Source organism: Dermacentor andersoni, chromosome 6, assembly GCF_023375885.2.
Source record: "Dermacentor andersoni chromosome 6, qqDerAnde1_hic_scaffold, whole genome shotgun sequence".
Taxonomy (NCBI): Eukaryota; Metazoa; Arthropoda; class Arachnida; order Ixodida; family Ixodidae; genus Dermacentor; species Dermacentor andersoni.
This window is the reverse complement of record NC_092819.1, coordinates 39,377,068-39,389,768: the sequence shown is the minus strand read 5'-3', so window position 1 is coordinate 39,389,768 and position 12,701 is coordinate 39,377,068. Positions and strand designations below refer to the sequence as shown.

Sequence of the window (12,701 nt, the reverse complement as noted above, 5' to 3'; positions counted from 1 at the left end):
GATCCAAGAAATTAGTATAACCTACGTGAGAGATTTTTATGGATGTAATGGATACCTTTATAACAAAAGTTATTACATGCGAATGATGTGACTGAAAATGTTCATTTAATTGGAAAACGCTATCGCATTTTCAAAAAACGGCACTGCCACTGTTTTGTTCACTTTCATATGTGTGTGCGTTATGCGAACGCAGTAAGCAAAAAGCGAGCGCATATAAACGAATAACTCGTTTATTACATTCTTTCTCATCTCCCAATGTACAACTCGTTTGATCAAACAAAACTTCAGGGTACTGGCAGTTTCATTGTTGTGTCACGTGCCCATTGACTATCCCATAAATTGCTATGATATCACGTGTAATGCCACAGCTTTTCTAACACAAAGAGTCGGTATTTGTGTATCGAACCAGTAAAGCTTCTTCGCATCGCCAGAAACAAGCATCACAATAATTTACGACTCATTTCGTTAGCCGCATGTGAGAAGGACCGTCTGTTTGGCTAGTTGGTCTTTGTGCTAGTTGGTCTTTTGCACAGTGCCGAACTGGACGTTTGAATTCTGCTATCTAAAGCAGGCGGCGGTACTTTTACCTTTTTTAGTTATGCTTTTTATCACCTTCGCATGGGAAAAGGGGCGTGACACTTGGGCGTGGCTCACTTCATAAAATCGGAGGGTGTGCCGATTGGAATAAACAGTTGGTATAGTAGCGCTCGTACAAGTCTGTCGTGTCTTCTTTATGTTTATGTGTTTCTTGCGCTGCGTTTGAAATTTACGAAGGCGCACGTCACTCTGCATTAAAGGAGCACAACACTTGTCTAATGTAGATTGAGACGCCACAACGTGCATCCAGGATACGTGAGTAATCATGAGAAAATCAATCACGTTGCTGGGCTACCTACATATTGACAGTTTCGACACGAAATGTGGACGTGCCGAACAAGCGGTCCCATCAAGTGTCGCGTGCCTTCCCGCAGCACGTCCCAATTTGCCGCTTTGCTGCGAAGCACCGAAGCTATAAGTATCACTTCACCGCCACCCGATCCTCCTCTCCAAATAATTTCCAAGCCTTCCCGTTAAATTATTTAAATTGTAATACAGACAAGTGCCTCCGCGGCGCCTTTTGTTCGAGTGTAGAGTCGGAGCCAATCAACAAGACGAGAAATGATTTATTTGAATCACCAATCAGTTAAAAGGCAAAAAATAATGCGCAAGAGCCCATCTTAGTGCCTTTACGTTGCCTGTTGCCACAGTTAGCAGCGCCAAGCTTATTTTGCCGTCTCTAGCATCGAAAACCATCTGAGTGCGATGCTTCTGTTTACTGCATGAAGCTGGGGAGTTTAATGCAAGTGAATGTTTTAGGAAAACGAAGCCAGGAGCTTTTCGGTGCCACGAAACTCTCGCGTATGGCCATGTTTATGCAGCCTGTTTAAAAGTGTTGGGAAGCTGAAACCATGAGCTTTCTTTTTGTGACGCGGCACACCAGGTAGTGTATCGCATATGGACATCGTTTCATGTTCAATTCTTCAAGCTTGGCGACCATTCTGCAACCCTTTTTTCAATCGGTAGGGAAGCCAGAATAGTACGTGCACACCTTGAAAAACACTGCGTTGTCAAATAAATCACAAGTGCTCTCGAGGCACTATTGTTGAAGGACACGCGGAAAGGTGCGTCTTCGAAGCCCTTGACAATGTAAGAGCAAGAAGCACGATCACATTGTCATCTCGCTCAGGTCCATCGATTTCCTCCAGACGTATCCAGCCTGCTTCATGTGGTCTGAGACGGCGATGGAGTTCAAGTGCTGTATTTGAGGAAAGAAAAAGAAGAAAGGAAAGCAGTGTAAGCGGATAGGTTATTTTTGCAATGTATACGTGAATATATTGAGCATTCATTTTCTCTGGTGCCACCGTTTATCAAAACAAAGAAGACACTTAGAAATTTCATTTCAACAACTTGGCCTGTCGCCAACCTCTCCAATCATTATTTCTTTAGGGCTTCTTCACGGGGATTCAGCCACAGGGATGTTTTTCTCACAGTTTACAATTTTATTAGGCACACACACAAAAAAAAATACGTTATCTTGTTGAATTACTACAATTATCAATTATTTCTAACATTTCATTTCTTGATGGTAACTGATTTATTCTCAACATTCTTAGCAATATTCTGTTATCTCATTTCTAAATTTATCTTTCTTTAAACCACGCTCCGCTATGCAAATATAGCTTATCTTTTTTATAATCCCAATAAAGACACTTGAAACCACCTCCTTTTTGGCCCGTCCCCACCAGTGGGTAGGACGAGCCAGTGTTTGGAGAAAAGAACAAAAGCAAGCCGACTAGACTTGATATGTCCTTCGCCAAAATGCGCTTACTGAAGCTTGATATAAATCTACACAGATGTGGACTGCTTCTTTCACCACTATGCTCAAAGTACGGAGAGGGTAAAAAAATGTATCATTTATATTGTAGAGTCGCCGCCTCTCTTCAAGAAAGAAAAACGACCCGATACTAATGCACACAATTTATCCAGAAATACACAACAGAAAGATGCAGTGTGGCACGAGAGCCACGCTAGAACACATGCTGTAGGAATGCCAGGGACTAATAATACATGATAATGAGAGAGAGACCTCCACCGGCAGCCTGCTCAGCTCAAACCTTAGAAGGCCAACTCTGGGCACACCAGCGTGCCAAAGAAGCCGCCGGGAGACAAGAACTCAAGGAGACAAGAAGACAAGACAAGACAACAACTATGGCGGGTGCCCCAGCCCACTAACTCACCGGACGCGAATCGTTCTGATTCGAAATACGGTTTTTCTCCCTCACTTTACAATCTCCACTGCACAGTCCTGAACTAGATTTCTCTTTGTCTGTAATTCTCCCTTCCTGAGTCCCCATTTTCGAGGTCTGCAGAATATACGCTGTCTGCTTAGCAGTCCGAAATTATCTGACTGAATCCAGCGAATAAACCTACTAAGCTGATTGGCTGATTCATCATTCTTTTTTTTTTTTTTGTCGCCTCTGTTTCAACGTTTCTCGTAGATTTCTTTTATTTCTACTTTTTCCTGCGCACAATAATTCTTACCTGAGAGTGAAATTTTTAAATAATTAATTTACTTCTCCTTGTTCGTACCTCTAATCACTCGATTCACTGTTAATCCAACGCTGTGGGCATTCGCCACCGAGGCTCAGGACAACAACAACCAATAAAAACAAAATAACAGCTTGTCCTCTTATAGTGCCGCTTGCACTCACGCTAATGGAGTACAAGAAGCCTGGGAGAGTGTAGTGTAATTTAACGCCTTTTATTCTTTATTTGAACACTTATTTATTGCACAGTGCAGCACAGAGTTCATAAGGGAAGTATTTGCCAAATTAAATTAACAAATAGTTTACCGTCTCAAATCAACATGGATTGTAAAAGAAGCGTGTTGGCAGTGTTGGCTTCAGGAGTAATCTTGACCATTTTGAGTTCTTGAACATCAACTTAAATCGAAGTTGACCAGCATTTCTGCATTCCTCCTCCGCTTGTACGCGACTGTTCTGGTCAGGTATCGAACCCATGAAACCGTAGATAGCGGCCAAATTCTTTTCCTTTTAGGAACGTACAGGCAGCCACTGCGAGCCTATGAACGAGAAAGTGGGCTGCATCTTATTTTACATCGGCTCAGTGGACATGTGCCACTTGTGCAGAGGAACAACAACAATGACATCGACTCTGTCGACCGGCGGAAGAATGAGGACATGTCTATACTGGGATTGGGTGAAAGTTCCTCAAAAAACCCATGGTTACATGGCCGCCCCTCCTTAGTTGAATCCATGATCTCCATTCCTGAGTGGGTATTCTTCTGGGTTTTCGAACGCAGAATATAGTCTGATCAATAAAATCACCATCATACACCAGCTAGTTACCCCATCCTTACAACCCACTTCCCCTTCCATTCCGGCGCAGAGCAAATATGCCAAAATAAAAGTGCTTTTTAAAGAACATAATAAAAAAACATTTTCGAACAAGCTGTCATCGCAATGCTTCCTCGGAATTGGAAAGAGGCTAGGAGGGCCGCTGTCGGCTTTGCTCTCTATTGACTCTATTTAGTCGTCTTTGCTCAGTAGCTGGAAAACATCCACAGTGTCGACCAATTGGGTCTCTCACGTACCGTCTCCCTCTTGGCCCTAGTGCTGAAGACGTAGAATAGCTCGCCAACTGCGACGATGCCGGCGATGATGAAGCCCACATAGACGATCACGAACGCGCCGGCAAGGTCCGCGCCGGTCAGCTGGCGAATCTGAACTCGGGCCTCGAGCGAGTGCGCCTCCTCGTCATCCTCGTCGCTGTCCCCGTCGCCGTCACCGTCAAGATCGTCACCCTGGCCACAGTACTGGTTGGGCTTCCACCAGCGTTCCTGGAGCCACTGGAGACGCCCGTCTTCCTGGAGCTTCAGAATGCCCTCGGAAAGAAGGCTGCGGTATTCGGAGCCTGCAGCAGAAAGCACGAGAATGAATACTAAACCTCGAGCGAGTTTGGGGCTGCTGGAATTACTTGACGCATGGACACCGCTGAAAAACAGGTGGCAAGAGAAGATAGAGTAAAAAAAGGACAGGGACATTGCAAAATCAGTGTACACCAGTATCTATTTAGTTACGCACGTGACAAGCCCTTACTGAAATGCTTCCCATGTTTTTTTGTTGACAATTTGATCCGCCCTCTTTGAAACAAATGTTTTTTTTTTAGACAAATTCTCAGCATCTCTTTTCTACGTGGAAATCATCAACGCCATCTGTTATTGAGCTCTCCACATTAGGCTGGTAATTGTTTATATGGTGCTTAAATCCAGATGTGCAATTATAAAAGACACGTTGGTGAGTTACGGTTATACGTACAACAATATGTCCAAATGTGAAATATTTGCGTGCACGTCCTCGTCGGTGCAATTGCGCTGCATTTCTCTTTGTCCTGCTTGCCCTTTTCGCCGCCAGCGGCACCGTAGAGTGTGACGAAATTGGTCACATTTCTCTTAACAACAGTATATTGGGCCCTAAAAGAAGCGTATGGTGAGACGGTGAATTCATTTCCATATACAGGAAGAGCTGGCACATAATTTCATTTTTCACCCTATCCATATGGAGTACCACGCTAGGCTTGCCGCCATTGAAACTTCTCCAGTATCCCTTAAATCTCTCTCTCCCTCTCTTCCCCTTTCTTCATAGTTCTAGGTAACATTCGTAGCATTAGGGACCGTATAAATTGCAGTGAACGTCCGCTTACTTAATAAATTGGCAAGCTTGGTGTCATGCACGCATAGACAAACATGAATGCATATTACACAATGACCGCAAACACTCGCTGTCACAACGTTGGTGTTATGAAGAGCGCCGGCCATCGAGCACATAGTTCTTCGTGCTGCCTCTCTCTTCAACCCATCTCCTAAACTTGAAATCATGCGACCTTCAGCTGCATGCGCATGAAGTGCTCAGCAATCTAGGCCCGCGCTGTTTTCGCACCCACCGCATATTTCCTCAAGGGTAGGGTGCTTAGGCCGCATATATGCATTCAGCAGCGCCTGTAGCCACGCGCAACTTTGGCCGGGCAGAGGGGGACCCGCGCGCTCATGTGCACCCCCTCCCCCCGCCCCCTGTCGCGCGCTCAGTCATATATAGCACTCCGCGACGGTCAATTTTGACCGTCGTGGAGTGCTATATGTCGTCATCGCTGATTTTTGACAAGCTAGAGAGTTTGGCTTATTACCGGTAAGTCCACGTGGCGTCTTCCGTCGGTTGCCATCATTGCGTTACAATATGGCAGCACCCAGGGCGCCTGCTTAGACCTGAACTCGCTCTCGTTACTTGCTCTTTGACGTCACAGCAAGAAATAGGTAGCAAAACCAACCTTCGCTTAGACTTATCGCATGCTGTGGTGGAGTTTTGGCGAGGCCTTCCCGCTAATGTTGAGATCAGCTGTTTGTTTAGCTCCTATAGGCCTAAGACCCCACCGAGAACTGTGAAGATCATATGATTTCTGCCTATGGGGGGGGGGGGGGGGGGTAGATGGGGCGCCGCACCATATACCTCTGGGAGCGCGGAACTTTCTTTTTATTGGTACTAATAACTACAACTACTTTTCTTTTTGTTAAAACGTTGACTTCGCTGTATATTCGTAATATTTTTACGGGCGTACGATAGTATTTCACGGGGTAAAAATGAAAAGTTGTCGCTACTTCGCGATGTCGCATCCATGTGGTTGCTCCACACAGCGACACGACAGCACGACCGAGTCCACCCATCGCATCGCCGGTCGCCTTCACTTGAATATCGCGTGAATATGGCCCCCTCTGCAGTATTACGGTGTCGTACGCACAGTTGCTCCTTCCTGTCGCCCACTTCAAGCACTACATACGGAGTTGGAATCGCAAGCCTGATTGTATGGCACATAGGGGCTTCCCGCATAATGCTCACATACTGTGGAATTGCCCGGACAAGCCGCAAGCTGCACCCGTCCGTATGCGTGTCATACTTGTGCTGAATCGGCAGGGAAATTCGTCCCCCTTGACTACGTCCAAATCGTGACCGAGCTGGTCCCACACGAACGCTTGGCCGACATCTACTAGCACTGGGCGGTTGAACACTGACGGGGTAATTTAGGTAAAATTTATTCTCGTTTTCTTTTTGCGCAGATGATGTGCATCGCTAGGCGCATCACCGCGTTAACTTCACCTAACACCACTTAGATACCATATGCAACATATAGGGAACGTCACTATTAGGGGAAACAGCTTGTTAGTACAGAATGAAAGGATTTTGGCTAGTTGGTTGGAAAATGTTCTAAAAGAAATTTAAATAAATGAAAATAGGGCTTCCTACGGAACAACGAGAAACGAAACAACACAATCACTGAGTACCAACTGTGTATGCACAGTTGATAGTCAGCGCCTGTGTTGTTTCGTCTTCCTTTGGTTCTATTGCTAGCACAGATTTTTTTCCCTGTTTGCAATGTAGCTTAATGACATTCAAAGCGTTCAACCTTTGGCTTATATTGCGAGTCTAAGTCAGCATATACGTTTCGTAATCGAATGTGCAGTGTATAGTTTCGTACTCAATGGCAACAGAGTCTCAATGAACTCCGGGCTCAGCTGGAAATCCGCGAGAGAAGTTTGCTATTAGTGATTTCCTTGCTCCAGAGTATTCTGCTGTCGGTTGCCCGAGTGGTGTCGTGTCCCAGAAACTGCGCACCTGCGCATTTCGGGAACTACAGACAGAGACAGGTAGAAATACAAAAGCAAGACAAATATGTACAGTCAACCGCAAAAGTCTGCGGGAAGCAGGATCTGCCAAGAAACTGAATCCTCGCGAAGTGTGGCCACACAGCCTCGAATTAAATGCTCCAGCATGTAGTAGCCTTCACCACCTACCCAGTGATTGATTGAATGCGAAGTGTCATGAGTTAACAGTGCAGGAATTCACATTTGAAGGGGAAACCACATCCCGCAAACTTTTGCTGTTGACTGTACATTATATCTGCAAGACATTGCTGTCATTAGGCACTTCTGAAGTCGGCCTTGTAAAACCACGCCGGCCGAAAAATATGCTTCATTATCCAGTCAGAGACAGACACGAAAGACCGATACCAAATGCTGAAAAATAAACAAAAGAAATGCACTTCAGCGACGTGCAGCTAGGAAACATCAAAGAACGGAAACTACACAGTTTAAGCTGTCGCAGCTTATCCAGTCTTCTTCCTTGTTTTTCGTAAAGTGGAATTGCAAAGACAGTATGCCATTATCGGTTTGTCGTTGATACACGTAGAGGGGCCTTCGTCCGAGCCGAGTCTACTGATGTAGCTCAAGTGATAGTTTGGCGCACTGCTGTCACTTAGGTCACTTATGCCGCCAAACACTTCGAAGGACACGTTTTGCGCGGTCGTTATCACAACGCTAAGCTCCAGGCTGCCGACACCCTCGCCGCCTCCTATAACTTGCGCTTTGTCTACGCTACCTAGCTCCCACCGAATGCAGTAGCCTGGGAAGTTGCTCTCGGTCACGTTGTTCATGTGATCGACGGCAAATCTGCCGAAGAGGGACAGGTTCACCACGTCCGCCAGCGTCGTTGGCCTCGAGTTAAGGCAGGCGCACGCGTCTTGCTGAACAAAAGCGTCGCCGCATGACCTCCTAGGTGGCAGTGGGCGAAACAGACTCAATCCTCGGTCCGTAAACTCGAACTTATCGTCGGGTAGCTGGGCCAAGGTCAGGAGGGTCGCGTGAACGTCGTACGCAGACACCAGACGGCGCTGGTTGACCTCGAGCGCCACTGCCACGCCTGGGTTCTTTCGAAGGAACGCCTCGGGAAGCACCAAAAAGCAGAAAGGTGTTTTGGCTTCGTACTCGCTGAAGGCCGAGCGAAACGCGAAGTCGCCCGTACGCTTGCCGTAGTTGCTGAGAAGGAGGAGAGCGGTGTCGTTCAACACTCCACTTGCGGTAAGGTTTCTGAGAAAGAACTTTAGCGGCTGATCCAGGTAGCCGACGGTGTTAATGTCGCCGTGGACGTGTTGGGAGAGCCAAACGTACCCGAACTTCCGCACCCCGTTCGTGTCCTGCTGGAAGAAGGCGCTGACGTACCTCAGCAGCGCCTCTGATCTCGAAGTGAAGCTTTGACACACAGCGTTCCGCTCGTCGTGCTCCAGGGCTTGCACGTAGGACCTGGGACAATAATCTGCCGGCGGGCTCCCGTACCCCCATCGGTCGTCTGCGAACGGCGAACCGTCCGTGGTCGCATCGACTGCGAACAACGTCGCGTAACCGCGTGCCTTGTACGCGCTCACGATGTGAAGCGGGCTGTGAAAATTTCTGTGCTCGGGCAGCCTCGAGATCTCCCGCACGTCGAGGCCAGTGAGGAGCGAAATCTGGCTCTGGAGAGGGTTGCGGGTGACGGCGCTAAACGCGAGCAACTCGTACGCGTTCAGCTGACTCGAGAGGTACCGCCGCGTCTTCCTCAGGTGCCGCATCGAGTTCAGTCGGGAGACGGAATCGACGCCGACCACCAGCACTGAAAGCTTCCTCATGTGATTCACCCTCTGGTTCAACTCGTACCGTCGACGGTCTCGCGACGCCCCTTTGGGACTCTTCTTCCTTTGCGGCAGCATGTGGAACTCCGTGAAGAGGGGGACTCCGTCTCGGAGGCAAGTGATTTGGACGTGCTGTTCGTGCAGCTTCTCACCGAAGCGAAGTGGACGACGCGGCCCCGTTTGTACGGCCACGTATGGCGTCGAGACGCCGTTCACTTCGAGCACGGCACGGTAGTGGCACACCAGTGCTTTTGGCGTCAGCCCGTGGGCGTATTCGAGGCGCTTCTCGTTCAACTGGGCAACGGTGGAGTTGACGAAGAAAACGAACTGCTCCTTGCCGCGGCACTTGTTCTCACGGCTGGTCTTCCTGCGGTAGAAGTAGGCGACCGACCAGTGGAAAGGCTCGTAGAGTGGGAACCGGCACTCGGACGTGTTGAGCACGTATCGAGGGCCCTCGGAACTCGCGGCAAACGACACTCGCTTCAGGGCTGTAAGTTCCAGCTGCGACGTCAAGTAGATTAGGCACGGAACGAAGAACGCGTAAAGGACCATTACGCAAAGAAGCTGTCGCAGAGCTCTTCGTGACCACCGTCTAGCTACGAAAAAAGCCATCGCTACCTCTTCCTTCTCTTGTTGTCAATCATCTGTCGGCTTCGACAGCGCCCGTGTTGTTCTTGCTGACGGTGATGATGACGGTGGTGATAATAATGATGATGACCTTCAGCTATGGCACGCGCCCTCAATGGAGGGTGTACCTAGAATCGGGCTGTAATAGGAAGCTTAAAAAAATAATTGTCCTGCGGACAAGAAACGAAAATACGAAAGAGAAAGGGGCAAAATATACGCAGATAAGAAAGAAAGAAAAAGAACTAGAAATAACGCATGACTGAGCAAACATACTAATTGAATAAAGGTTACTCAAGTGATATTAAAGAGAGATCAAGTGCTGCATTATTAAAACCTTTGTCGGAGAAATTAATTGCAGCGAAATGACAAGTTAACATAAAATTCAAGTGAATTCAGTTTTTATTTTCCAACACATAGATACGTTGGCCGTCTCCTTGGAAAGAAAACTGCCACACAGCTTGACGGGGCCAAGGAAGAAGACGTAAGAAGAATACAAATAGAAAATAGGCTAAAGAAAATGAAAATACTTGTTTTGTTTTTGGTGGCTTCAAATATTTCACATAATCACGAAGGAAGATCGGCCAAATTTCAGAGTGAAAACAATATAAATTACTATCTACCTTAATGTAACATGCCATTTCCCCTGCTAAAGAGAACGCAACATAGGAAAGAGAGGGATGAAATGTTTAATGTTTGAAAAGCAGGAAGGCCAACCGGAGGGGCTTGCTTCTAGTGGGCTACTTTACTTAGGAGAGAGAGATAAGGAGAAGGAGAGAAATAGCATATGTGGATGACATTGGTAGCGTACAGTGACCGACAAGTATGTGCACGTGCGATGTGCACGCATGTTCTGCTCTCAGAACTGCACAAGGCGCAGATGTTTGTCATGCAGTTCTAGAGCCTGAGGGTGAAGCCGCTTTCCGCTAACAATGCCACGAGCACTCCTGTTACTCGCAGTGCACTTTGTTGTTGTTGTTTCAAAACATGACTTATACCCACAGGGGGGATTGGCCACACTCGGTTGATTGTTCATATTGACTCTTGTCCCATAGCTCCAGAACCTTCTGCTTTCACAGAGGCCTGTCGTTCACACTTGACAATGTGGTATTAAGCATCTGACGTTCTGCGCCATAATCAGGGAAGTCACAGATGATGCGCGAGATCGTCTGTGGAGTACTACAAGGACGCAACATAAATATATATAAAGTGGACAGACCGCTTTGTGATCGAACTGCAGAAGAGAAAAAAATGTCAAGAAAATGACTATTTATAATTAGAGAAAGGTGTTCAACATGTCAGCCTCCCTGCAGGAACGAGAAACGTAATAATTTGTTGGTGTTGGGCGTCGTTTTCGTCGTCTTTGTCGTCATCGCCTGATAAAAGTGGCACGAAGCCACGAGGTTGAATCGACCATAGTTAGCCGTGGAACAGGGAAAAATACGGAAAGGCGCCTCATCCTCTCGCTAACTCAGCGGCTATCATATATATATATATATATATGGGCGGGAGGGGGAACTGAAGGCACTTGAAAAGCATCCTGAGTGTCCTCTGTCTGCGGGCTGCGTACAGTGTTCTTGCCTCTTTGTGACAACGTCGCCAAGCCACGGCTCTAAAAGACACGTCATTTTTGATTGAGTGTTTCGGGCCCTCGTCATGATCACCATCATCATCATGAAATGATCACGACGATTTGATTAAAATATTACCTTCTTTAATATTTTAATTATTTTTAGACGGCTTCATCATTATTCTGAAACTACATATTTAAATTACCTCCTTCGGTGGCGATTCAAATGCCAGAATGGAAAAGGGGAAGAACAACACCGATTTTCTAATACGGTACCAAATCTGGAATAATTCTTCGCCTTGAAAAACAGCTGTGTTGCATCCGGATGGCTCACTAATAAGCGCTTCGGTATGGCTTGAGAAGAAGCGACAAAGTGGGCTTGCATGTCTATGTATCCCTTGAGGGATAAAATGTGGGTGAGATGTAGAACTTAGCTAAAGGTTCCTTGAGCAAGTTCATCAGGGCGATTCACTGGCTTTTTGTATCACTAAAAAGTCACTGAGAAGGTCAATGAGGCTATAAAAGGGCAAAGTCGTTAAAATAACTAAATTTAGCGACACTTGCCAACACTGCACTGAAGTGCCATTCATAATTTTGCTTTCACATACGTGGATACATTCACGCCAACTTCCTTTGTTTCTGCCTGTTCATCTTTATTCTATTTTTTTTTTTGTCTTTCTAAGTTTACGATTTTGAGGTCTACCGGCGTAACATTCTGCTTGCTATTATTTCTGCGCGCTTTCTAGTATTCATTTCTAAACTTTCGACCATATAATCGAATGTCAGGCTCTTGCTTGTGTCTTTGCACAAAGGAACGACTACCATCCAACTGGTGTTTTATACACAGCTACGCATGTCTTCTGAACAATCTCTCTATGACATTGCCATAAAGATGTCTGCACAAACGTTGAGAAATTTCTAACTTTGCTAAATTTTTGAACTTGCTGTTATTTTACTAGTCTTTTATTCCTATCAAAGTTTCACTTTATCGTTTTAGTTTTATTTCACTATCTTTCTACTCATACCATTCTTGGCCAATCTTCCGGAGCGAGTATGACTCTTTCAGAGGCAAACCAACCAACCAACCAATCTCTTCATAGCGAAGCCGATGACAAAAACTCGAAGACTGTGGCATATGCTCAATAAAGAGAATTATTCAGGACTCGCACGGCGCATGAAAACTGTATTATCGCATTAGACTTTGAGAGCTCACCAAAGAAAACCAGAACAAAAATAAAAATAAAGAGTGTGCTTGAACGGGCAGATGCGGACGAAGTAAATTGCGTGTTTATATTTGAAGGAGTAAAAAAAACGACCAAACGAAGATAAGTAATGAATCTAATAAAACGACAACAGTTCTGAGCTATCTCATAGGCGGGAGTCATGGATGAAGTTTTGTATAGCACTGCATACATTCCTGTGGTCTTGGGAACAGGGAAGCCTTCACACTAGCCAA

At 46.2% G+C, this 12,701-nt stretch overlaps 2 protein-coding genes across 2 annotated transcripts in view; both read right to left on the bottom strand.

Annotated features, from left to right (window-relative positions):
- Positions 1 to 1,143: 1,143 nt before the first annotated feature.
- LOC126521931 (glutamate receptor ionotropic, kainate 2-like) overlaps positions 1,144 to 12,701 on the bottom strand; it is a 105,138-nt gene continuing 93,580 nt past the window's right edge. The window contains exons 14-15 of the mRNA XM_050170676.3: positions 4,154 to 4,473; positions 1,144 to 1,795 (exon numbers count right to left, since the gene is read on the bottom strand). Of these exons, the coding sequence (XP_050026633.2) occupies positions 1,706 to 1,795; positions 4,154 to 4,473 (410 nt within the window). The 3' untranslated portion in view covers positions 1,144 to 1,705. The remainder of the gene's footprint in view (positions 1,796 to 4,153; positions 4,474 to 12,701) is intronic.
- LOC140218877 (uncharacterized) lies at positions 7,541 to 9,603 on the bottom strand. Its single transcript, XM_072288580.1, has one exon. It carries the CDS (start codon positions 9,601 to 9,603, stop codon positions 7,714 to 7,716), a length of 1,890 nt encoding a protein of 629 aa, XP_072144681.1. The 3' UTR covers positions 7,541 to 7,713.

What these genes read in the sequence shown, in the direction of transcription:
- LOC140218877 (XM_072288580.1), bottom strand. Translation starts at nt 9,603, where the DNA reads ATGGTCCTTTACGCGTTCTTCGTTCCGTGCCTAATCTACTTGACGTCG.